General features: G+C 42.6%; 1 protein-coding gene across 5 annotated transcripts in view; it reads left to right on the top strand.

Moving 5' to 3' along the window:
• stxbp4 (syntaxin binding protein 4) overlaps nucleotides 1–24,260 on the top strand; it is a 42,271-nt gene extending 18,011 nt beyond the window's left edge. For 2 of the 5 annotated variants that reach the window (XM_020712133.3, XM_078937709.1), the window contains exons 6-21: nucleotides 2,223–2,308; nucleotides 3,660–3,768; nucleotides 6,894–7,026; nucleotides 8,021–8,127; nucleotides 9,246–9,459; nucleotides 11,049–11,130; nucleotides 12,542–12,621; nucleotides 14,381–14,477; nucleotides 14,882–15,006; nucleotides 16,059–16,148; nucleotides 17,502–17,567; nucleotides 17,812–18,012; nucleotides 20,082–20,198; nucleotides 21,160–21,209; nucleotides 23,216–23,337; nucleotides 23,475–24,260. In XM_020712133.3, coding sequence (XP_020567792.1) covers nucleotides 2,223–2,308; nucleotides 3,660–3,768; nucleotides 6,894–7,026; nucleotides 8,021–8,127; nucleotides 9,246–9,459; nucleotides 11,049–11,130; nucleotides 12,542–12,621; nucleotides 14,381–14,477; nucleotides 14,882–15,006; nucleotides 16,059–16,148; nucleotides 17,502–17,567; nucleotides 17,812–18,012; nucleotides 20,082–20,198; nucleotides 21,160–21,209; nucleotides 23,216–23,337; nucleotides 23,475–23,488 — 1,693 coding nt within the window. In that variant the 3' untranslated portion in view covers nucleotides 23,489–24,260. Of the gene's footprint in view, nucleotides 1–2,222; nucleotides 2,309–3,614; nucleotides 3,769–6,893; nucleotides 7,027–8,020; nucleotides 8,128–9,245; nucleotides 9,460–11,048; nucleotides 11,131–12,541; nucleotides 12,622–14,380; nucleotides 14,478–14,881; nucleotides 15,007–16,058; nucleotides 16,149–17,501; nucleotides 17,568–17,811; nucleotides 18,013–19,378; nucleotides 19,682–20,081; nucleotides 20,199–21,159; nucleotides 21,210–23,215; nucleotides 23,338–23,474 lie in introns of those variants that run through there. The other 3 variants (XM_011488559.4, XM_011488558.4, XM_078937710.1) reach the window with 2 other exon arrangements.
• Nucleotides 24,261–26,924: the final 2,664 nt, after the last annotated feature.

Raw genomic sequence — 26,924 nt, 5'->3', positions numbered from 1 at the left:
TGCTGAAGCTCGGAGAGGTCAGCGACTTCCTGTACAGTCAATGGCTACAGAGCTCCAAACCTCATGTGACCTTCAGATCAGCCGCAGTACAGCAAACAGAGAGCTACACGGAATGGTTTCCATGGCCGAGCAGCTGCATCCAAGCCACACATCACAAAGTGCAATGGGATACCAGGACACCAAAACATTTTGGACAATTCCATCATCCCAACCTTGTGGGAACAGTTTGGAGCGGCCCCTTCCTCTTCCACCATGACTGTGCAGCAGTGACCAAAGCAAGGTCCATGAAGACATGGAGGACAGAGTCTGGTGTGGATGAACTGGAGAGAGTCCTGACCTGACCTTTGGGATGAATTAGAGCAGAGACTGAGAGCCAGGCCTTCCCTCTCCACCAACATCAGTGTGTGACCTCACCAATGACCTTTTGGAAGAATGGTCAGAAACTCCTAGAAACACTCCTGAACCTCGTGGACAGCCTTCCCAGAAGAGTTGAAGCTGTAATCACTGCTAAAGGTGGAGCCACATCACACTGAACTCTATGGGTTAGGAATGGGACGGCACCTCAGTTCATATGTTAGTCAGAGCATGTGAGCCAATACTCATGGTAGTATAGTGTATCTGTGAGAACAAGCAGGGCACCAGCCCAGACTGCAGGGAAACATCATAGTGACCCTTCATGCTGTATATATGCCTTGAAGTGGGGGTAATTGATCATAGCATTAAACTTTTGGCCAACTTTATATGAAAAAAAGAGAAATGAAGAATAAAAAGAAGTTGCTGATCATCATCACCCATGAATTCATCCTCACTTTCTCACAAACTCTGCTTTTACAACTTAGGGCTGTGACTATTCATCAACTTAATCAATGAGAGGATTTATATTCCTACGATCCAACCAGATCGATCTGTCTGAGGAAAGTTGCTGATTGAATCAACCTATAAATCATTTCAAAATGAAATAAATTGATTGTATTGATTTTGGAAAATACCATTTGGATGGGGCACTGTCGGTTTATTTATTATAATCTAAAACGGATCAGTCCATCATTCCAGTCCAATGTATGGACAGACTGAAGAAAGTCATGTGACCATCCAGTGTCTAGAATGTTCTAAGAATGTTGAACTTTAGAAACTAACATGTGAATGGATTTGACATTCATTCTAGTTTACTTGTTGGTTTGGAGACAGATTTCATTTCCACTTGATGATCTGGAAGAAATCCAAGAATCTGGAAAACTGTTCAGTAGCAGGAATTTTTGTCGCCGGTTAAAGTTTTTGCTAAAGATGTTCCGGATCCATTTTAAGTTGTTGAATCGGATCCAATCGGATCGTTCGAAATGAACCAATATCGACTCTGAATCATATGGACAACCATAAATTACGATATGATCTGAATCCTTATTTAAATGAATTGTTACACCCCTACTAATAACAAAAGCAGGGTTTGCTTAGCCTGCCGCTCTGCTTACCCACACGAGTCCACAGTGACGAGGAATATTTACAACAGTCAACCCTCCAGGAATGACGTCCATGCCAGTTCATCCAAAACAAGACACTCGTCTTTCTCAAGAACCCAAATAAAACAGGAATATTTTGTCAGCTACAAGATAAAAGTTGTAAGAGCAGGCCTAGTGTGAAGGCTCAAAAAACCATAGAACATCTCAGGGTCACCAGCCTGGATCCAGACAAACATCAAGACCTGCATGGAACAACATCAATGAGCTCATGAGACCAAAGAGGACAGACCGCAATGCACAAAAGCCAGTGAGGGACTGCAGAAGCCCAAAGTGGGTCAGAATAGAAGGCTTGGTTCTGCCGCCAAAAGACTTGTACCTGACGTGGCGGAAAGGACAGAGAAGCTGGTGGCTTAAAGTCTTTGATCTGTGACGGAACACTGGTGTGCAGACTCTGATCTGCAGATGTTTTTCATGAGCCCCTCACAGATCCGGTTTAAACTGCATTAGGAGGGAATCAGACCTGGCCTGGAACAGCCAGGGCTGGTCAGCAGTGTGAGTCCGGCTGACCTCCATGCGAGGGAGACAAACACTCACTGATCTGTTGGCTGCCCCTCTAGCACAAAGGCTCCAGGCCTCCATGGTTACTACTCATTTCTCCTTATAGTATATTAAATGTGGATATTCTTTAATGCTCAAACTTTTTATTTCCTAAGCCTGTTCATTAAAAGTCTTTCTGATAATGAAAATAGTTTTGATGTCTTTCAGGAGGGAGTTTGCAGAGTTGATGGAAAAATACGGCTCAAGCAACACCACAGCTTCAGGACGGATTTCTCCCACTCAGTTATCATCAGGTAAAGTGAGGGAGCAGCTGAAGCTCACAAACAGAAACTAAAACCTACAGGCTGTCTGTCAGGAAGGTCAGGAAAGGACCCAGAAGCCATCAGAGACTGGGATTGGTGGCGGATGAATAATAATAATGAATGATCATAAACGTGACAGAACTAGGAAACACAGAAGAAAGGGGACAACAGATGATCTGACAAGGACAAAGGGAAAACCCGGAACTTAAGTAGATGGAAGGTAATCAGCATAAACAGAAACATAAGCTCAGTCTCAGTCTTTAACTGAGGCTGGGCTCCTTGAGAGCCATGATCCTGGGCGGTTTCCAGCTCCCTTCCATCCTTGCCCCTGATTGGCTGACTCGGCTGTTTTAACATTCTGATGGACTAAACACACCTGATCCAGGTAATCAGCAGCAGGAAGTGCAGGGTCTTGAGGCCCAGGGATTCAAGTAACTTTTAGTTTTTTTATGCCCACTCACATTGACATGTTTATGGCATAAAACTAGGACAAAAGGAAAGTAGCGTCAGTATAAACCAAGAGAAAATAAAAACAATTCTGACAGCTGTATGGTGCCTCTACAGTGCACCTTAAGGGGATTTGAGGCAACGCCACCTTAAGATGTTATGCCAAGAGTTAAAAACCACAAGAACATAACTGATCTCTGGAGGCAGGAAGAGATTTTAAAGTTTACTGACATGTCAGTTTAAAAAGTAAAGAAATACAAAAACAGAAATGGATAAAATCCAACCCTTAAAAATGCAGCTACCAACAAAGTACTTTGTTGAAGTTGGGGCTCACCAGAGGCCAGAAAAATGAACTAAAGGCACCCTGGATATTGAACTCACACAAGCAGAACCACACAGCTCCCCCCCCCACCACCACCACAATACCAGCCTACCTACCTAAATACCTATTTCTTTAATAAAAAAAAATCCATTTCATGGAAGGTTGACATATAACTAGACAACAAAATATAACCCTGGTCATAGTGACTAATCAGAACCAACCAAACCCACGGCTCCATGTCAGCACAGAAGTGTTCGCTACATCTGTGTGTCTGCATGGCCGTAGGAAAAGAGTGCATGAACATTTTAGCTCTACCGGGTCACCGAGTGGACAACAGCCATGATATTTACATTATTTTGAACATAAATAATGAATACGGTTCTATAGAGCTTTTCTAACAATCCTGCTCTTCAAAACATTTATGATTCCTAACATTCTTTGCTGGTGCTGTTTTTTTTACTTTGATCTGCTCTTGTTTTCTCTCAAGTCTTTCTCCTCACCTCTTTCTCCTCGTCTGTTGATGTTCAGGAAAACTAACGGACACAGCCTCCTCTTCCTCCTCCTCTCGATCAGAAAGCCCCCAGCTGCTCAGTCCCAAAGAGGGAGTCACATCCTACATGCAGGCTCCACACTACACAGCAAACCCCTCCTACACTGTGCACACACCTGTGCACAACTTCAGGTAAGAGGGTGTCTGGACAATGCAGTGATGTTTTCATGCATCCATTTAGATTCCCCAATAGACCTACGCATATTTGGACTTTTTCGTTTGCCTTTAGTTTAAATCTTTAACACCAAACATGTGGCCGGCGACACCTAAATAACACACGCTCTTTAACCTACCGTAACTCTTCACAGGTTTATGCAATCAGTGTGAGTCAGCTGATTCTAACGCAGAGTAAAGCGAGATTTCATATCAGCTTTGCACCAAGACAGTAAAGAGAAATTATTTAACTTTGCCTGAAACCAATTGCCGATTGATTTTATATCCTTGTACCAACACAGCCTTGTATGTATCGGTGGTTTTATACTGTATATATGTTTGTGAGTGTGTGTGTGTGTGTGTGTAGGTGTGTGTGTGTATGTGTGTGTGTGTGTGTACGTGTGTGGGTGTGTGTGTGCGTGTGTATATATGCATTAGTCAGCCACCAATGGTCCAAGTTCTCCCACTCATAAAGCCGAGAGAGGACTGAAATTTTTGGATGAAAATGGTTATCTATATAAAAAAGACACCTGTCCACAACCTCAAACAGTCACACTCCAAACTCTACCATGACCAAGACCAAAGAGCTGTCTCAGGACACCAGAAACCACATTGTTGAACTGCACCAGTCCAGGAAGACAAACAGACTGCCCGGGTAACGAAGGAGTGGCTCAGTATGAAGTATTTCAAGGTCCTGGAGTGGCCTAGCCAGTCTCCAGATCTCAACCCCATAGACAATCTTTGGAGGGGGATGAAAGTCTGTTTTGCCCAGCGAGAGCCGTGAAACATCACTGCTGTAGAGGAGATCTGCATGGAGGAATGGACCAAATCGTCAGTAACACTTTCTGAAAATCTTTTGAAGACTAACAGAAAGTGTTTGAAAATGTTTGACAGCTGTTATTGCCAACAAATGGTATATAAGAAAGTACTGAGTTGAACCAAATACTTACTAATAATAATACTAAAACAGTGATCCCTCGCTATTACGTGGTTTACTTTTCACGGTTTCGCTACTTCACAGATTTGCATCGTGCATTGTGTTCTGCATTCTGATTGGCTAAAAAGTCACTCCGCTTCTTCTCTACCTGTGCGTCAATAACGTTGCAGTTTAATACGTAAAACAGCTCGCCAAATTAACAGCACGTACGTGCAAATTCTCTTGCATTTTCGAGTTTCTCTAAAACCCATAGAAAAAAGAGCAACAACTGCCTATCACTATGTTCTTCTCCCGAACAAACACAGCTGCACTGCGGGCTTCAAAAGAAGAAAACACTGCAGAGCGGAGTCAGGATGCAGCGACTCAGTCTGAAGAGCAGTGAAATACACCTGAGTCACTATTTGTCCAACTGTACTTTGTATTTTTTATAATCATTTTAAATTTTCTCCCGTTTAATCCAATTACTCGGGTCTCGGTGGGCGGGGCTAATCTCCAGGATTTGAAGCCTTCTAACTGTTCACATCGATGATTAAAATTATTATTTGACAGTACAGTACAGAAGTTATTTGTTGAAAAAAACGTTTCTAAAGTACTTTCATTTGTGAAACAAATGCTTGAGCCTGTAAAATGGTTTGTTCTCTCTTTCAATGTATAATAGAGTTTTTAATTGTATAATAATTTAAAAAAAGAGAGGTTTCTACTTCACGGATTGCGCCTATCACGGGTTCTTTTTGGAATGGAACCCCCGCGAAAAACAAGGGTTTACTGTAATCCATAATTTACAAATAAATTCATCAAAAATCAGGCCTCTCTCATCTTTTTAGGTGGAAGAACTTGAATAATTGATTTGATTTTAATCTGATTTTATGCATTGAAAAATTGATTTGCCATCATTAGTACTTCTTGATGCTGTTTTCCTGTTTTTTAAATTATACTTTACAGCATAAAGGCAAAGTATGAACATAATTGCATATATATTTATTTTAGTTAACTATTTATTTAATACATTGTATTATAATCCTAAAATCTTAATTTTAAAAAAAAAATATTCACACGACACTTTGTTAATTTGTTTGTTTAATCTTTCATCCACTTTTTTAATATATATATAATATACACAAACTTTATTCCTTTACTCCTTTGTTCATAAATTGATGATCATCTCTCCTTTTTTCAGTTGTTCCTTTATTTTTGTTATTGTTGATGAATTCAAAAACTTTATTCGGTCTTTACTAAATTACTCCACGTCAGTTAATTTTTATACATTTTTTAAAATGTTCAGTTGTTCACGCTTTTATCTTTTTTACTTAACTCTTTAAAAAATTATTTGACGTACTTTGCTTTTTGTCTTATTTGTACATGATTTCATCTTTTTGATTTGATATTTTGATTTGAAATGGTTTATTTCAAGCAATCAGATATAAATAATATACAAAACAATAGAATCATCAGTTATACATTCAGACAATGACAAATCCAAATTAGGATAATTAGACATATTAATAAATATTGCTTGAAAGGGAGTGGAAGGAAGAGAACTTCTATAATCCACCCCTGTTCTACTGTAACTATTTTATTATATGATTCATCATTATCTGGTTCATAACTTTATCAGACAGAATTAAGAATCCTGAAATATCAATAATCACATGACAAAGATGAATTACTTAATTATTTTGTAAAGAATACCTTTTTAGAAATCAACATGGCAAATGCTGATCAGTTATGTAAAATATATTCAGATTATGTTAATTATAAAAATGATGTATATGATTAACAATAATACTATATCAGTAAAATAGACACAACACTAAACTTCATAGCAAAAACTGATCAAGTATCAAAAGTTAAAATATGTGAAAATTATGTTTCATAAGGAAAAGTCATGAATCCATTTTTGGAGTAAGTGAAGTAAAATCATTAGAAATCAATCAATTTAACCATTTTCAATAATTGAATAATCTCTTGATCTTAAATGTAGTTAATAAATAATTCTAACATTCCTTTATCGTTTTTAAGTTTTGTACATTCAAATAATAATTAGCTGGACATAGTTATGTCAAATAAATAATGAAAAACCTGTAGTGCTGCTGTGACAGTCAGAGAGCAAACACGTTTGTGTAAACATGGGACCTCATCCTCCTTCTGGACTCCTCTCCCTCTCCAGTGACAGTATCATCCAGCTGATCTGTGTTGCCAAGGGAACAGGCCTGGGGCTCGTCATCAGGGGCGGAGCTAACCGAGCTGAAGGACCAATGGTGTTCATTCAGGAAATTGTGAATGGAGGAGACTGTCAGAAGGTGAGCTTGCTCACTTGATGCAACATTTTCAGGAGAAAACAGTTTTGTTAATTGAAAACAGCAGAACAAGTCAACTTTGTGCATCATGCTACATGTGTTGTGTGTTTGAGATCTGCCCCTCTTTGGACCAACGTTTTCTACCTGCCCCAAGCGAGCCACAATAGCACATCTGGTCCAGAGAATGTAAAAGCTGTGAAAGGTTCTAAGGAGGTCTGTGATGGAAAATGTGGCACTTTTAGCTGGAATTTATGTCCCTTTGTTATTATAATTTAGACTGATGACTTCTGGACAGTTTCTGAATAGTTTCTGTTGTATTTCAGTTTCAGTTTAATAGACAGTTTCTGCCGGTTGGCCCTTTTTTTGGTGCCAGGGTCTTCTGTCTTTTGCAGTTGTTTGTTTTGCTTTTATTTTACTAACCAGGACATTTTATTGACTTTTTACATTCATTGGTGTTTATCAAATGTTTAAACTACACATTTTTAAACCATTTTTGTCTTCCCTTCATTTTTTTTAATCCTTCTTTTTTTCTTGACTTAATGTTGGGATGCAATTAAATGAGAGGTGCGGGTAAACAACGCATAAACAAAAACAAAAGGATTGTTTTTTTATAAATAAACTTAGCTTGAATATTTAAAACTTTTACTTTTTTAAAGAATTTTGTCATCAATTGAAACCAAACAAAATGATCATTCGGTCGCCAAAGGTCACAAAAATGTTGACCCTTTTCGGATATCACAAAGTTGTTATGTTAACGTTTTTAAGTATAATATTGTTTAAACACTTCCATCACATCTCTGCTAACAGACCACATGTTTGAGTCATGACTGTAGACAACTATGATCTGAAAATCTGCAGCTCTTGTGTGGCGTATCTGTCACTTGGCTGTTGCACAGAGTTGAACTGCTTTTGTGTGTCTGTTGTGAAGCTGCTGTGCTACACCTTCGTTTGCGTGTTGCTCATTCTTTGCGTTCTCGCCGCTCTCACTCTGTTTTAGGATGGCAGGTTGCAAGTGGGGGATCAGCTGGTGTCAATCAACAAAGAGTCTCTGATCGGAGTGACATATGAGGAGGCAAGGAGCATCCTGACACGCACCAAGCTGAGGTTGTCTCCCCAACACACACTCACGACCCCCACAACTGCTCACAATACACCCGTATATGTAATGAGCAGATCACAGGGTGACGTTTTTTATGTAATTCTGCTTAAATTGGGTTCAAACATATGCAGACATGATTGAATAGGTCTGTGTTCACAAAAACCCCAAATGAGTAAGAAAAGCTTGAAGCATAAAAATGGAAGTAAATCAAATGTTCATGATTGTTAAAGTAATTTAAGGATTTGATCAGCCTTTAAATCTAAATGAATCTAAAAGACAATGGGAGAGTAACTGTAATGACATTTCAATAAGGAGAGATTAGGAATGTGAGTTAGAAACATTTTTTAATGAAATGAATCCATAATCTTTGGTGGTGGGGGCTCTGGGCCGACATCGTCTAGCGTTGTTGGGACGAATTCAGACTGAATGAATAAATGTCAGAGCCTAGACGCTGAAGAGGGTTAGAGTCCAGACCATAGGGAATGATCACTCCAGGTGGAGGAGGAGGTGGAGGGGGGACAGCAAACTGAGAATGCAGAGAGACAACCATTCATGCATTTAAAGGCTAAAACAGGATTGTGATTGGCTGAGAAGAAGGTGGGCCGTTTAGCTGCTGGTTCAAAGTGAAGCGATGATAGATCATGATGTTTAGAATGAAGTGAAAAACCCATCATACTAGTTTTATTATGCTGTAGTTAAGATATTTTATTACATTTAACAATTTTTTAAGCATAATTCTCTTTCACAGTCTTGTGTTGTAGAGGTTTGACAGTATTTGTCACCTGATTGACAGGTTGTGGATGACATTGATGGTACGCTAACCACTACACCACCATGCTGCACCCATTTAACATCAATGGGCAGATTGTTTTATTGTATTTCCATCATAGGCTCTATAAGTGACCCAAAGATTACATCAAAGGGTGTAATCTCCATATTTACCAAGCAAAGGTCAAAAGAAACGCAGTGCAGGACCACACACTCAGTGAGGGGGCTGCTCTGTGATCAGTAGGGCTCCTAAATAAAAAAGGAACAAGACAGGACCACTGGAACACGTCAGAAACTGTTGCATTCAGGAGCAGAAAGGCATGACTGCAAAAACATACCTGTGCATGCCTTCCAGACCGGATCCCACTGTGGAAATCGCCTTCATCAGGAGGAGGTCGTCGTCCAGTTCCAGCAGCGGCTCGCACAGCCCCATCTGCCAGCAGGGGGAGAGTGGAGGGGGGAAGGCCCCAGGACTGTTCACCATGCCCCCCCAGCTTCCCACGGTGGCCAAGATCACCTCCAGCAGAAACCCCCACTGTGAGACGCTCCCAGCGGTCAATGTAACCCAGGTGTGACCCCCCCCCACACAGCTCTGATAGCATTTTCATCATCAGAAGGTTGAATGTCCAGCTGGTCTTGAAGGTGGCACTAAAAGGGATTGCAGTGAGAGAGTAGAAGGGTTCAAACTGATGCCCATCAATAAAACAAATCTTTTGGTAGCCTTTGTGCTTTGGCACGTGAACGTTGGGAGTTGGGTCATCTAGAACCACTAGACAGTGCTCTGAACCTTTTTTCTTCAATGATTTGTGATCTTCACTGGTGTCCATGGATTACATGAAATCTTTGCACCTTTGTCCACCTTTGTCATGGTAGGGAGAACACCTCAATGGAAGGATTGCAGATATCAGGGCGTGGCTGGAAAGAATGTTGCATAAATGTAGAAGCTGAACATTTGATTGTGTGTGCACGTGATACAAAAGCGCCCATAGTGCGTCTGTGGGATGTTCACACAAACAACACTCTGATGGTCTGAATTTCCTCATTTCTAGCAGTCAGGAGCGTCCACTGATCATGTGACCAGCACTAAAGCGGCTCTTTGTGCGTCTGCAGGGTCAGAGGAGGGTCGACAAAGTCTTCTTCACACTTCCGTGTTGTTCAGTGTTCACTATGACCTCCTGCTCCCAGCAGGCCGTAGACAAACTGTGCACAAACATTTCCTCTTTACAGATTCACCAAGCAGTCTGGGATCTGAACATTTTCATTTTCATCGGATCTGGAAGGGCATCTGTGACTGAGGTTTAAAGTATCGATGAAGAGATACATATATTTATTATATTAACTTTAATCCCACTCTTAGTATGTGATCCTTACATTTGACATTAATGCAGAAAAATCTATATGAATATATGTGGCAGTCCCAGTTCAGATTAGTCTAATTATCTTAGTAGTATTTAGTAATAGGATCAAGTTGTGTGGATCCGATATCAACACACAACACATTTACACACTAACCAAGTACCACACACTCACTATTGCTTTGATTTGACCCTTTAAAAACCTGTGTCATCTTCAAGGTCATAGTTTCTGCAGATCAGCAGTAGTTCATTAGAAGTTTGTCTCCAAGTAGTGGAGGGGGCCGTTGAGGTGTATTAAGCCCCTCCCATTTCCCATAATCCATCTGTTTACAGGCCCTCTCATCTCCAAGCTAACATTAGCGGTGCAGCAACAATGGTGAGCAATAACTGATCTGTCCCTCCGTCCAGATCTGATCCAGATTCCAGCTCAGACCAGGAAAACAAAGACGTTTATGGATCTGTTGGTCTGACGGTGGATGATCAGAATGGAGCAGAGCAGGGAGCTTTTGGCCCCGCCGTTAATTTTCTACTTTTCTGCTCCAGAATTACAACGATTTGAATATAGAAATACTTATAAATGCAATTTTTAGCTTAATGTTCTTTATATTTGTTCTCTGTGCTACATGTTAAAACACCAGAAATACAATCTTATTTGAAAGGGGATCAGGAATATTCTTTTAACCTTTCATCCATCCTTTTCCAACCGCTGGCAGGGATGAATATAAGCATGAAATTGATGATGATGATGATGATGATAATGATGGTGAAGATGATGGCCTCTCTCCCTGTGTGACTGTGTGCAGGTACGAGTGTCTCCGGCCAGAACAGAGCAGGCTTGCGTGTCCTTGGCTTCACGGAGTGACGGCGTTGCTGTGACAACCCCCGGTGTGTATGTTTCTATCAAATAGCTTCTCTGCGTTCAGTTGGCAACCAAAATGTCCTCTTTGCTTCAAAAACAACAGCTTCTCTCTGAAGAAATAGATCAGGGAGATGAGAACCAATCTATTCTAGAACCTTCCCCAGGTGCTTCAGAAGACGTTGTCTTTAGTTTGCTGTACTCTGCGGACAAGTGGGAGGAGCCTCACTAACAACTATGCTAGTTTAGTGTTACAGCTATGTGTTAATGTAAACGTTTGGCAGCATTTTTCTATGTTTATGTGTCATTTCTAAACCTGCTGATTTCAATGTTAAAAATAAAGGTAAATAAAATGGTTGAACCTGAACGTTTAGAAAAGATGCTAACTTGACCATGCCCATAAAAGTAGTCTTTAAAGTTTAGCCACGCCCACTCCATTGTTACTGTGAAACACTGCAGTCTTTACAATCGTCAGTGTGATATTGATCTGAGGGAGAAACATCAAACATAAATGGATTAAAAAATACATTAATATTACTCCCTGAAATTCCAGTAAAACACATTCCTCTCTGGGTGTCCCAGGGGGAGGAGTTTAAGTATGTTGTGTTGTTCAAAAGTGAGGGAAGATCGGAGCGTGAGATTGACAGGTGGACGGTGAGGCGTCTGCTGTTATGCTGTGCTGGTTCATTGTGGTGAGAAGAAAGCTGAGCCATAGAAAGCTCTCAATTTACCGGTTAATGTAGTCATGAGCTCTGGGTCATGACTGAAGGAACAAGGTGGGACAAGCGACTGAAAGAACCTTCCTCCTCAGGGTGTCTGGGCGCTCCCACAGAGATCGTGGGGGAGCTCGGTCACCCGGACAGAGCTCAGAGTAGATCTGCTGCTCCTCCTCATCCAGAGAAGCCATGTCGGATGCCTCAGGCGTGGATTTTGGAGGCCTCCTGGAGCGTTCTTCGACGCAAACAATAAAGAATTCTCTTTTTGTAGTCATCAAATATCCAAACCAACATACTGCAGTTTGTTTCTGTTTAAAAATGGTGAAAAATCCATAAATCTGTCATTATATTATTTTAAATACATAGTTACATTTCACTATAGGCAACTATTAAACTGAAAACTCTACTGGAAGAGTGAGAATGAGTTTGAGTCTCCATCATTTTAAGGTCTATTGTTTGTATAGGACTTCCAGCAAACTATAGCAAACGGAAAGGAAGTTGTACAAAAAACTACATTTTTTCTAACTGAAGGCTTTAAATTAAGAGGATAAATTTGCAGTCAGAAGAAAACCGTCAATATTGATAAAAACATATTGTGAATATAATTTCTGCTTGGACTTGGGCTGAAGGTGTGTTTCCATCTCAAAGCTTCAGGAGCTGTGTCAGTGTTGGGCAGCCTGGTTTCTGCAGCCTAAGGTTCTTATTCCACTGTTTCTGCCCTCAGACACCCCTGCTAGTCTGCCCCTTCAGAGGAAGAGCTCGCTCAGCGCTACCTGTCGACTCAAACTGGAGCGGCTGGAGCAGGTGAGTGTCTCTTTACACTTTCTTAGGCAGCATTAGATGAGATGCAACAGCCTTAGATCCAGAGTGATGCATCAGCAGGACGTGCAGTGGAAATGTGGGGCGGATGATTGATCTATGAGGTTCTCTGAGCTTTCCGCATGACTTCACTGAAGTCTGCCTGACCTGAACATTGGTGCACGTTCGTCTTTCAGAGCTTTAAATCCATCCTACATGAGAAGGTCTTCTTCCTTTTTTGTCTTTTTTGCTGCATGTGTTCATGCTTGCAACAGCAAATCATCTGCCCCCCCACCTTGCTCTATCTTCTGCATCCTCCTCACTCAGTCCCTCCTTGACCACACCCGTCAACCTCCTCTTCGGTGTTCTCTATCTATTAAGCAACATGCCAACGTGCCCTGCGACAGAATAAATGAGTCACCAACGTCATCAATGTCCCGTCTTCCAATGTGTCCACACCATCTCATCTCCACAACATCTACCATCAACTGGTCCTCTGATGGATTCATTCCTGATCCATCCTGGTCTCTCCCAAAGAGAACCTCAGCATCTTCATCTTTTCCACCTCCAGCTCTGCCTCCTGTCTTTCAAACCACCAACATGGCTGCTCTCACCACAGTCTTCTTCACCTTTCTTTTCATTCTGGGTGACCCTCTTTAGTCACACATCACACCTGAAACTTTCCTACACCTGCACCGACCTGTTTCTGCACGCCTCTTAAGCACCGGTAAAGTCCTCCACCTTCTTCACCTGCAACCTCGCCGTTCTACTTGAGGTCCTCTCGTTTACACACAGATACTCTGGCTGCCGCTGACTGTCAGCTGAGCACCAGTCATCCTTACACCACCACCCAATGCTGAACCATACATTATCTCCAATTACGAAGTATTTACAAGATGTGACCAACTTGTGCTCCTCTCCCCCTCTTACTGTCACTGCACGCTCCTCTCTTTTCTGGAAAAACCTTTTAGCAGACTCCACCACTATGTGTTCTTCTGCATTCTGGTTCTGAACTCCAAACGGAGCCATCTCTTCCTCATTACTTCTATTTTCTTCCCCCACATGTCTGTTAAAGTCTGATTCAGTCTCCGCTGTCTCCTCTGTATGGATTTCCACAATCTTCTTCTCCATTCCCTCCTTCTTCTCCAGCTCTTCAAGCTACCTGAAAGGAAGAACCACAGACAGCAGTCAACGCCTTCAAATTCATCAGACTCATCCCCCTATCATCACAGTCCCTTCACCTCCAGAACATTCTTATCAAACTCCTCCTTCAGGATGTCTCCTCCTCGGTTCCCCTTTCCATCCACACCATGATGAAATAGCTGCTCCCAATCTATGAGCCTTGCTCTCTTTCCATCTAGATCTCCGTTTCTTCTGTCCATCATGTCAGACTACTCTCTAGTTCCTGTCAAAGCTCCTACGTTCAAAGTTCTTACTTTGAATGTAATTTCTCTTCTTTGTCTCCTTCTTCCACCAACTGTCTCCCATCAGCATCGGTTGCAGTTGTTGTTAACCCAGACCATGACCCAGTGAGAAAGTTCTGTTGTTGATTTGCTAAATTGATTTGATCTTTGGTTTTACACTGAATGCCCTTCCTGACACAACCCTCTGCCTTCACCCGGACTTGGGACAGGCTCTTTTTGCCCCTTTGTGGTTGCATTGTACAAGAGAAGGTCATAGATCCTACTGTTCAGGAGGAGGTGATGTTTGTGTTTGTTGCCTCGGCAGAGTCTGCATAGATTATAGAGTGCATTCGTGTTTTCAGGCTCTTGATCTGATTGGACTGAAACCCACAGAGGTTCAGCGACAGACACTTATGTCCAGACTACAAGCCGACCCAGCTGGGACAGTGGCCTTCACAGGTGAGGTGGCTTCACTTATTCCCTCACACGTACGTATGTGCAGGTCACGCAAGGTGATGCACAGTCACACACCAACGTGGTTCAGCCTCCGCTCTATGTTCTACCAATGGTGATCTCAAACAAGTTTCATTGTACCTTCTGAAGAAAGCCACCTTTGACAGGAAGACTGACAGAAACATGGCTGTGTGGTTCTTTTTAATGCTGACGGTGCAGATCCAGGCTCCCTCTTAACCGCTCTCATCACAGGCAGCAAAGGTCTGAGCACAGCTGCTGTTCATGACCAGAGCCTTCTTTTATGATCCACTGTCAATTCTCAGTGGGCTGTAGACCCCCCAGCCATGAACCTACCAACAGAAAGCATGTTCACAGTTGTGAACACACGGGTTTGTTGTGTGTCTTCACAGAGTTTGACAGCCTGATCCGGGAGCTGTTTAAGCCTCAGCTGGAGGAGCTGATTAACACCCAACCAGGGGCCAGGTTTACGCCTGACGACCTATCTAGTCTACCAGAGTCACGCTCCAATCCGCAGGTACCAGCACAGAAACATGTTCAGAAACCCTCTGCAAGTCACAACGGAAAGAAACAGTATTTCAATGTTCAGAGTTTTTACAGCAGCCCCCATCCTGCCCCTGTGGAGAACTGCAAACCCTCAAGTGAAAATGTTTGAACAATTTGTCAAACTCCTCCTATCCATCCATCCATTTTTTAAACCCACTTCACTCCTGGGTTGCTGGAGCCTAGCCCAAGTAATGGTCCATTACTGTCAACACCTTTGACTGTTCGTCACTCCATCGGATAAAACATGGAGACAAAACAACCTCAGTCTCTCACATTCAATAATAATAATAATAATTGATACTGTAATTGATCCCTCAATGGGGAAATTCTCCGCATTTTGACCCATCCCCTGGGGGGGTCGGTGAGCTGTGCTCGGGGGGCGACAGGTGGCTGGGGAGAGCGGGGATCGATCCACCAACTCCTCGGTTGTTGGACGACCTGCTCTGTACTGCTGCTCTAAGGGACCAGAACCAGAACACCTAAAGGACGACTTAGAACCGCCAAATAATCAATGAAGCATGTTTTTGAGGAGAAAAATGTGTCCAGAGGCACGGACCAGACGAGGGCCAACAGTTGGGTTTGTCTGACGAGGTTCAAGGCCGTGAGCCGGCGTGAAGCCAAGAAGGACATTCATGTTGTTTCCTGGAAATGCTGGATGGTTCTGTAGCTTTAACAAAGCCATGGCCTGAAAGTGACCTTTTTAGCAGTTCCACCTTAATCCAGTGAGTGAAAGCACAAGCTCCCCATCAAGGCGGGCGTCCTGAACGGGAGCTCACCTCAAACACGCCTGGATCTGCTGTTTTTATCAGAGCGTCTGGTCTTTGTAGAGCCGCTGATCTCAAAGCGCTTGAAGGTTTGAGACCTTTGTCTCCTCAGAGGAGTTCTTACCAACAGTTGATGCAGTAACAGCTTTGAGATTGCATCGTTTTCTTTAACCTTTGTTATGAGGTGAAGAGAGGATCTTTGATGCTGCGTGCAGCTCTGGGAGCACCACTGTGGTTTCATCAGCGTGTTTCTGTGCAGCTCATGCTGTCAGACTCTGTGGATCTGGAAGAGATGGAGAAGCTGAGAAAGGAGCACATCGAGGCTCTGAAGGACATCAAAAGGCTGCAGGTACGATTCCATGAGCAAACACTGTGATGACAGAGAGATGATTGAGATGGGAATTCACTTCATCCCACTCCCTGTCAAGCAATTAACAAAACAGTATTTGATGATCATTATGTTTAATGTGATATATGTTTGCACTGCAAAGCAAACATTATTTTCTTTTAGTTCCTGTATTTTCTAATCAATTTATGAATTAATGTCCTAAATAGATTTGAGATATCTATTTACTTTCTTTTAATTGCTTGAAAAGAAACAGATCAATTAATCAATCAAAGAATTTTATTAGGACAGGTTCATCTGTGTCTCATTCTGCGGATCCATTCTTTTTTTCAGTTGCTATGTCTTCTTCTTGCACGGCTTCCCATTTGTTTCTCACAGACCCAGAGTCAAATCAATGCTGAGAGGCTTTTCTAAAGAAGTGCTTTTTTTAAAGCAGCCAAACACGCCTGAGGGAGGATTCAAACATGAGTTTTGTTTTAACTGTCTCACTTCTCCTGTATCTCTGCTGATGCCAAGGAAACAAGGTCTTCTCTTCACCCCGATTTGTTTCCTTTTAAAATCCATTGATTGCTGTTTTAAAAATCAAACACTACCTTCCTTTCCCAAATTGGTCAAAATGACCAAATGTTAGTTTCTCAAAAGAGCACTAGAGGGAGATTTCACAGCAGTTCGCTGGTCACTTTTCCCACAACCTAAATATACCTAAAAGAATTCTCATTTTTGAGTGTTTGTTGCTTCGTTTATTGTTCGTAACAATCTCAGGGGATTGATTTGTTTGATTTGAATTTTATCAGAGCTCAAACTGGAACAAAGGACATTTTTTTATATTCCTCTTACTTCTTACTGCCATTTACGCCTTGAGGCGCAGCACATCTTTAATATGGCAGGAGAGTAAACCCAACAGAGCCTGAAACTTTACCCTGCACTCAAACGGCTGCACGGTTTCCTTTATTTGGTTCAGATTCTCATTGCACTTTTTGCAAATGGATGGAAATTCGGAACATGTGTGTAGTGATTGCGGCAATTGTTGGACAAAAGTTACTAAGGAAAACACAAAATGGAGGTTTTGCAACTGCAGCAATAAATTAACAACAGTGACGTGTGGTTAGGTTCACAGCTGGTGAGGCACTGACGTCATCAGTCAGATTCACAAACATATGAACCCTACAGAGCAGCAAGTCGCCCCCTTTTACTGGCAACAGTTAGTGTGTTGTTTAAAATTTCATTTCAACATTTAAAACTGTAGCTTAGATAAAAAAACAACCAAATAGTTGTTATTGTTTCAAAGCTACAGGTCTGGAGTAGATGTGGCGTTCAGGTCAGGGTTCAGCTGCTCATCGGTGTGTTTCTTCACAGGAACAGCTCCTGCAGTCCCAGAGAACGCAGGAGGACCTGGAGGAGGATCTCAAGAAAGCTAAGCAGGTGAGTCTCGTCTGCAGGTCTTTGGTGAAAGCTCTAGTTGTCTCTTTTCATCAGTTCCAGCATAGTTTTAGAACAAAGATGCAGCTCCGCATAAATGTTAAAGGTTAAATTTACAGATAGGTTGATAATCAGTTTCTGTTTTCTCTTTTTGCTTTTTAGATTTCTCTTTAAATAAATTGTGACGCTGGTATTTGTTGTGTCCATGACTGTCAGTGAGGATTGTGTGCTTCTGTCTTTTCTGCAGGATGTTAAAGTGGGAGCAGAGGAGAGTAGAGCTCTCAGGACTCGCATCCAGCAAGCCGAGGAAGCCCAGAAGCAGGCAAGGGGGATGGAGATGGACTATGAAGAGGTGATCCACCTCCTGGAAGCTGAGATTGCAGAACTAAAGACCCAGAGGATGGAACACCCAGCATCAACCAAAAAGGAGGAATGTGGGACTTCTAAGGTGCATTTTCACTTGTTTTGTTTGGTTTGATTAAAAAGAAAGATGTCCAGGAGTAATTAGGTCATACAGTTCAATAGGTAATGGCTAAACAGAACTAACTGCCCTTAGACCCCCCTTCACGGTAAGGAAAAACTCCTAAAGAAAACGGGAAAAAACGAAAAAACCTCAGGGGTGTCCACATGAAGGAGGGATCCTCCCCCAGGACAGACAGGCCATGTACCAGAACTCATAGAGAGAATTAACTTATCTAACACTACAACTACGTGTTTAAATAGTCCAGCAGATGAGCGGATCCACAGCCAGGGGTAGGAGCACCGACGAGTCAGCTGGAATCTGGACCAGATTCTGTTCACCACATCAGTCTGTCTTGATGGGTCATGTGACTTAAAACAGCTTCTCTGACCACTAAGTTAGTAACCCAAAGTTAAAAAGCTCATAAAAACTTTACTGAGAAGGAGGGTCTAAGGCAGGGACGCCCAGTTTAGTTTAGTCTGTTTAGTTAGTCAGAACTTCATGATCCTTATGATTTCATGTTTACTTTACAATTAGCGGTACCAAGCCCATTGAGACGACTATATTAGTCGTCTGTATTAGTCGTCTCAATGGACTTCTGGTTTCACGGCTGGAAAACGTTTGGTCATCAGCTCTACACGTTTCCTGTGTTAAGCTGCAAAATAGCAAGCAGCACACGTGAAACAGACTTCAAAACAGCTGGTGGGGAAATTCAAAAAGGTTTTCAGAAAAGTGTAACTGTATCCCAACAACAGCTGTGGCTCTCAGGACCCCTGTGATGGGTTTTCCACAGCTGTGCTGCCAAACCCTGGTGATTTCTGGCCGGTTGGAGCAGGAATTGTCACCCAAATGATTCTATGGACGTGCTATAGTTCTACCCAAATTGCAATAAGAAAATGAACCAAACCACTCAGTCTGCACTCAATTTGTCCAAAGGAATTCACCTCTAAGGAGTTTTTGAACAGAATAATCATAAGGCTTGGCCACAACTGCCCTTAAGGGTGGAAACAGCTGTCTGCGGGCAATAAATAGGCTTATCTGGACACACAGGTGGTTCACACGAAACATCAAGGTTGTAGACCTCTCTGTGAGGCCGTAGAGCAAAGATGTTCCTGAACATTTTTCTACAGGCTTGCAGCGGGTGACAGGTTTGAGTGAACACGTAAACAACACGTACGGGAAAGTAAGGATGAAGTAGCTGAGACACTGGCATGTTATACAGATTACAGCCCCCCTCCCCAGGTTCTGCACAGGGACCTGTTGGTGCGTTCGCCCCTTTGCTGCATCTTTGTTTGCAGGCTGACTGTTGGAATTGAGGAAATTAAACACAGAAGTTTGTGATGTCATTCCTCAGGGAGTCTACGGGCGCTTGCTCATCACGTGCCCGCCCCGTGCACGCAGCATTTGCACGTCATCAGTAAGGAACCAGTACTTGCACCTAACGACAAGAGTGTGGTGCATGGACACCGTACGAAAGCAGCAGCTGGACTTCATAAGTGCGTTCAACTTACATTAACCTCATAAATATTTCAGAAAAGACAATGGTACGTTCCATTTTCATGACGACCTGTGAGGTCACCACACAAGCCTCAAGACACCAGCGGCCCCCCTAAGATTTGGCTGCTCCTCTCTTTGGGCCCAGAGCGGCGTGACTAAGGCTTTAGAAATGGGTTCCTAAGAAGAGTTCAGAGAAGAAAGGTTTGAGCACATTTTTCAAAATCAGAAGATTCATGAGCTCAGGGCTTCTGAGCGGAGTGTTGCCATCACAGCGTTTCATGAGGAGAAGGTTTTTAGACGAGATGCTCATGAGCAGAAAGGTATCAAAGCCGATGTTCAAGAGAAGTGAGTCCCTGAGCCCCTCGTGACCGCAGGGTTCCTGTGAGATTACTGGCCAAAGTTTTCTGGGTCAGGATGTCAAAACGGATGATGGTTGTTGCCTCACTGCTAGCTGGGATTGGAGTCAGTGAAAGACGATTTCTTTCCTCCACATAGACAGACAGGATGATCACTATCATCATGGTGTGTTGGTTTTTGCACCCTTCAACTTTCCGGCACAGGAGCAGACAGAGGAGCTGAAGAAGAGGGTGACGGTCCTGGAAAGCCAGCTAAGGAAGAGTGAAGCAGCCAGAAAGGGCTTTGAAATGTCAACAGGAAAACTTCTAAGCTTTGTTGAGGTAAATGATGAAAAGACAGATGTCTTGTCTGTTCTATTAACAAAACTGTTATCTATTAATCTTTAATTTGTGCCACCTATATGTATTTACTATGTTTAATTATTTTATCTAAGGATGGATGAAATTGGATTCATTTGCCAATGTTCTCAGATAAATGTTGGCCATCCATATATTTTAACTTTTGTTTTCTCTTATTGGAGATATCACACCAAGTCAAAAGCATCTGACTATACATATATATATGTATATAAACTGTTGTGAAAGGCTGCTGTTGTCTGTGACCTAAAGTCCACCCATCGTGCTTTCACTATAAGCATATAAGTATAAAATACTTGTTTTCATGCAAACCAGTATTTTTTTTTTAGCTTGAACTTTGGTGGAGGCATTCAAATGTCAAAAGACAAGCAGAGCTCCATGAGGCGCTAAATGTAAACAATTCCTTACAACGTGTGTCCATCATTCATCCATGCTTGGTGAGGGTAAGCTACTGATGCCCTGGGGCGGACTGACAGGGGCGTGGCTCCCAGGACGCGCCTACGACCCCCCCCTCTGAGCATCACCGGGACATTCATACACATTCACACACCAGTGGACCAGACAACAGTTGGCTGGAGGGGGCGGGGATCGAAACTTTAATCCGTCAATCATTGGCCGACCTCCTCAACCATCGAGCCACTGCTGCGGACCCCCCCACCAAGAATCAGAATCTATATTTAGAATTCACAGTTCTACAAGTAAAAGACCTGAATTGTCTAATGAACTTGATTCTGTTTTCCCTAATTTGATGCCTGTTGAATCAAATATGCATCAAACCACTTTGACTCCAGAAATACCTTCATTTAGCATCTAGATAAAAGCAAAAGCATTAATGAATTGTTTTTCATCGCTGTAAATAAATCAATAATAAAGGCTTAACTGTTTTCTGCAAATGAGTTAGAAACTCTTGTTTGTTTGTTTGCAGACTGTTCAGGAGTTTCTACTAGAAAGTCATGGACCCCCCAAGAGCTACAGGTACAAAGTCTTTTCTGTTGTGATGCACCCTGAAGACGCACTTCCATAGAAATCGTGTTTTTAACATGTTCTTGTTGCATTTTTCTGATGGAAGACATAAAGAAAATTAAGCTTAAAATTGCATTTCTAATTCAAACTGTAAAAAATGAGGAGAAGATGAATAAATGCAGTTGGAAAAGAGATTATTTGTGGTTTAGAAAAGACAGTGAGGCAAAAAAGTATTTAGTCAGCCTCTAAGTGTGTAAGTTCTCCCACTTAAACTGAAAAAAGATGCCTGTAATTTTCATCATAGGTTTACCTCAACTATGAGACAAAATGAGGGGAAAAAAATCCAGAAAATCACATTGTCTGATTTTAAATAATTTATTTGTAAATTATGGTGGAAAATAAATGTTTGGTCAATAACAAAAGTTCAACTCAGTACTTTGTTATATTCCATTTTCTGTAAGTCTTCACAAGGTAAAAAACTGTTGCTGATATTTTGGTCCATTCCTCCATGCAGATCTCCTCTAGAGCAGTGATATTTTGGTCCATTCCTCCATGCAGATCTCCTCTAGAGCAGTGATGTTTTGGTCCATTCCTCCATGCAGATCTCCTCTACAGCAGTGATGTTTTGGTCCATTCCTCCCTGCAGATCTCCTCTAGAGCAGTGGTGTTTTGGTCCATTCCTCCATGCAGATCTCCTCTAGAGCAGTGATGTTTTGGTCCATTCCTCCATGCAGATCTCCTCTAGAGCAGTGATGTTTTGGGGCTGTTGTTGGGCAACACAGACTTTCAACTCCCTCCATAGATTTTCAATGGGGTTGAGATCTGGAGACTGGCTAGGCCACTCCAGGACCCTTCAATACTCGTTACAAAGCCACTCCTACGTTACCCGGGCAACGTGTGTTTGGGCTGGTTGTCCTGCTGAAAGACGTAGCCATGTTTCATCTTTAATGCTGATGGAAGGAGGTTTCCACTCCAAATCTGACCATACATGGCTCCATTCATTCTTTCCTTTACACGGATCAGTCGTCCTGGTCCCTTTGCTGAAAAACAACCCCAAAGCATGATGCTTCCACCCCCATGCTTTACAGTAGGTCTGGTGTTCTTTGGATGCAGATCAGCATTCTTTCTCCTCCAAACAGTAGAGTTCTTACCAAAAAGTTCTATTGTGGTTTCATCTGACCACAGGACATTCTCCCAATCCTCTCCTGGATCCTCCAAATGCTCTCTAGCAGACTGTAGACGGACCTGCACATGTACTGGCTTTAGCAGGGGGACACGTCTGGCCCTGCAGGGTTTGAGTCCCTGGTGGTGTAATGTGTTACTACACCGCCAATAATTGCCCCCACAGGTGATTTCTTCAGTCCAAGCTGTTTACCTGTTGCAGATTCAGTCTCCCAGCCTGGTGCAGGTCCACAGTCTGGTTTCTGGTGTCCTTAGACAGCTCTTTGGTCTCCAGTGGAGTTTGGAGTGTGACTGTCTGAGGTTGTGGACAGGTGACTTTCTATAGATAACCAGTTCAAACAGGTGTCATTAGTACAGGTAAGCAGTGGAGGACAGAGGATCCTCTACAGAAGACGTTACAGGTCTGTGAGAGACAGAAATATTGCTTGTTTGTTGGTGACCAAATACTTATTTTCCACCAGAATATGCAAATAAAGTCTGTAAAAATCAGACAATGTGGTTTTCTGGATTTGTTTTTATTTTGTCTCTCATAGTTGAGGTAAACCTATGATAGACGGGAAGAGTGGGTGGGGTTGCTCTGCACAAACAGTCCTGCCCACAACTCAGAAGTGAATTTCTTATGAACTCCTGCTGCTCTGCAGAAACTATGTTCTAGATGATTTTGGCTGAAAACACCATAATCCTCCCGAAAAGACCTCTGGGAACTCTTTGAAAATAGATCAAAGGATGATTGGATGGGTCTTCATGCCGCTGGTTTTAAGGGTTAGGTGGGTCCTCAGTGGAAAAAGACCATCTGTCTTATGTTTCTTTTCGTTTTCATCTTTGGTTTCTTACAGCTCTGGAGACATCAAGGTGGCCCCCCTGTCTCACCCCAGGAGAAGTCCATGGACGGCGGCCACACTGGCCCAGGAGGCGAGGGAGCTGACGCGGAGCGTCAGAGCTTTCCTGGAGGTGGACTGTAAGTGACACTAAGCTGCAGGCTGCATGTCCTCCTCCTCTTCCTCCTCTGTCTCTGTGCCACCCTGCATGCCACATCCAGCAGATGAAGCTCAAACCAACGTCTGCTGCTGTGAGTGACTGTCCTCCAACTTTCAGCGCTGACCTTCTAGAAAAACATGTCACCGACACGCTGAGTCAGCAAGGCCAAACACGGGTGGGCATCTCCAACCTCGCTGCCGTTTTTCCCGCCAGTTCCTCATCGACCCCTCCCACTGACGGACTGGTGAACCAGCATGAACAGTGTCTGCACCCTGGAGAAGCTGCCAGCAGCAAGTCTTACGCTGCAGAAGTGAGGGCTGCCCCCCCCCAGGCAGCAGAGACTTACCAATAAAAGCACGACCTCTGAAAAGCAGATGGACCACATCAATCCTTCTGTCAATTAATGATCAGAACTCATCAGACAATCAGAAACAAATCAAACCAAAACTGTTGCTTCAAATTTGTCTTTTTAACCTTTTTATAAATATTCATTTCGTATGGCACTATTATTGAAATCTTTTCCAAAATGAGGAAAGACATGTCTTTAAATTGATATCAGCAAGGTGCCTGACTGATAAGTGAAAGGGACATTGGTGTTGTCCTTCAGCTGTCTCCCAGCCTCCGTCTCTGTAACAGTCAACACCTTCTTCATGTGTCCGCCTTTAGAAGTCAGTATAGACGTATGACAGCTAGATCACCACTAACTTCTGCTCATTGTGTAGCTTTGTGTTGGAGTGGCTGAGCGCCATCTTTGTGACCTAGACTAGCAGACAAAGCAGCATCAAACAGCACAGGAGCACGCCATAATCCGTCCTCGGAGCCTTCTGAGTCCAGTCTGTAACGTGTCTGTTGGACCGGCTCGGCTGTAATGGATGTGAAATAAAGAGTTCTGATTTTGGGGGACTCTTGAGTGTTGACTGCTGCATCTGGTTTGAGAAAAGCAAATCTCAAAACTGCTTTTTATTTTTTAGTCTCTCTGGAGACTTGGATCCGGTCTTTGGATCATGGAGATCAAATTCCAGGCCTCAAAGGTGGGTAGTGTTATTAAGAAGTGTCTCATGCCTGGAACTGTAAAGAACCTCCCTAGATGTGGGGGTGTCACGTTCAGCTCGTCGTCTCGGAGGCCATCATCATGGTAGAAGCACAAGTGGAGTCTCAGGACTTTGGTTTAGCTCAAATCTCTATTTTCCATTTCTTTAATAACCGTTTCACAGAAATGCCCTGAGCTCTAACCTCTAACCAACCCCCCCCAAATGGTTACAACTACCACCTTAATACGATTTCTCCTCTGGGAGCTACCATCCACCCAGGTTCCCACAGACAAACCTATTTACCCAAAAGATTAAATTACATACATTCAAAGTTTCCCCAAACCCTATAAAAATAAATATTTACCCGTACAAAAATAGAACTCACTAAACTGTTTCTAAACCATTTCAATAATTCACTCAAATAATAAAATTACTACTCTAAATCCCCCCTCTTAACTTCACAATGATTTTGGTTCCCTCCCCGGAACCAATGTAAGGTTCTTGTTCCCTTAGGGACCTCTTTTGCTGGCGGACCATTCCTGACACAGAAAACAGAGGTGAGTCTTCACAGTCAGACAAGGAATGCAGACATGCAGTGCAGCAGCAGTAAAACCTAAAACCTATCTGCTTCCTCAGGTGCTCCTGAGGAAACAACATTGCTGCTGCTGCTTCACTTTAGCAGCATTAAACTAATAAAAATCTGTCAATAACCTTTATGTGACAACTGCTGGTTGTAATGGGTTAAGAGGGGAAAAAAAACCTGAAAACTAACCTGACACAGTCTGGTGTAAATGTTTCAATAATGACCAAAAAGACCCAAATCCAAATGAGGACCTGTTAGTGTTCACGACAGGGTCAAAAACCATCCCACCACTGGAATACAGTGGGAGTGGAGGCTGGCACCAGTGGGAGAGATGGACTGATTCTGTGGACAGGTGTCTTCAGTTCAGGTTGATTAGGAGACTTGAACTGGTCTGTGAACCAGAACTTTGGATGATTATTAGGGATCAAATACTTATTTCCCTCAATGACGTTTAAATAAAATGACTTTCAGTGATGTTTCATATTGAGAGACATGATGAAAATGATAGTGATGAAATGATGGAATCCCTCAAGCATACTGGTTCATGAGAAGACTTTAAACATGTTCAGGCTAAAAGAAAATCAACATTTATTATTTCTTTTTTGCACTTTTGCCCCTCAGTGCTCTCATCTCCTTCAACAGACACACATGCTGGGACAGCTGTGCCAGGGACAGTCAGGTCTTTGGTCTCCCAGATCCAGACTCTGGCTGAAAGTCAGTGTGAGGCCGGCAGAGTAGATCCTTGGGACTTCTGTGTGGCGTCCAGAGCATTGCAGCTGAGTGCTGCCTGGCAAGGGAAGCAATACATCAGGGGTGATGACCTCCCATCCTCATCACTGTTCTTGTTGCTGACTTTTGGGAGGAGGGTCTGCAGCCAATGAAGCAGAGGTCCGTCCTGTATCGGCTATTGGACTGTAGGGGGGAGCCAAGGTTCCTGGAGGAAACCCACACATGTATGAGGAAAACATGCACACACACACAGCTGGGATTCAAACAGGCTGCAGTGCTAACCGCTACACTAGCTTGTCCTGATGGTGACCTGTGAGTGATGCTATGGGGAAAACGTGAGAGCAGTAGGAGGTGCTGAAGCATCATCACTGCTGCAGTGAGCTGCAGTTTATACATGGTGGGTTTTAGTAAATAACATAATTGTTGAACAGAAAATGGAACTCAGAAGTATACAAAAATAGAACCAAATAAATTACTAAAAGAAAAGAAAAGGAGGTAATGATGAGAAAATTTAAGTAAATACATGAAAGGCCTTTAGATACCTACAAATTCAAGACTTTTATACAAAGGAAATGACAGTAAACCTAATTTGTAACACAAAAAAGAGACAGCATAACTAAAGTAATATCAGACACTTCTTACAAAAAACCAGCCCAACTATTGTGTATTATATTTATTTTTGTTTTTGTTGTTGATCCATAGCTGATCAATATTTGTAAAAACTGACAACTGGAAAACACTCAATAAAAACAAAGTTTAAAAAAGAAATACAGGAACGGCCTGAAAGATCCTGTACACTGTAGACTCATGCATTCTATGGTTTGGTGACCTTGTGACCCCCACCCTACCCCCCCACAAAGGTTTTGTGGAGGCACCATTGACTCTAGATGTCATTTTCTGGTATTTGTTGTGGGGCAGTTATAGACCTGACACTTACATTTGAACTTTGACTGAGTGACTCCTGGAGGAGGATTCAGCACCACGGACAGCCCCAGTCTCCATTCCTGCACAGATTGAAGGAGTTGTTCATGTAAATCACAAAAAAGGAAAAACAACGTTAGAGCAATAAAGCATTTTACTAAATATGGAATGATTTTGAGCAGATTCATAGGAAGGACCTCCATCATGCTCGAACTTCTGTCTGCTCTTTTATCTGGAGACAAACAATGACTCATTTGTTCTCAGCACTGATAGATAGATAGATAGATAGATAGATAGATAGAT

This window comes from Oryzias latipes, chromosome 19 (assembly GCF_053564925.1).
Source record: "Oryzias latipes strain Hd-rR chromosome 19, Olatipes_Hd-rR_3.1".
NCBI classification, from domain to species: Eukaryota; Metazoa; Chordata; class Actinopteri; order Beloniformes; family Adrianichthyidae; genus Oryzias; species Oryzias latipes.
The sequence above is the reverse complement of the archived record's forward strand: the minus strand, read 5'-3'. Positions and strand labels throughout refer to the sequence as shown.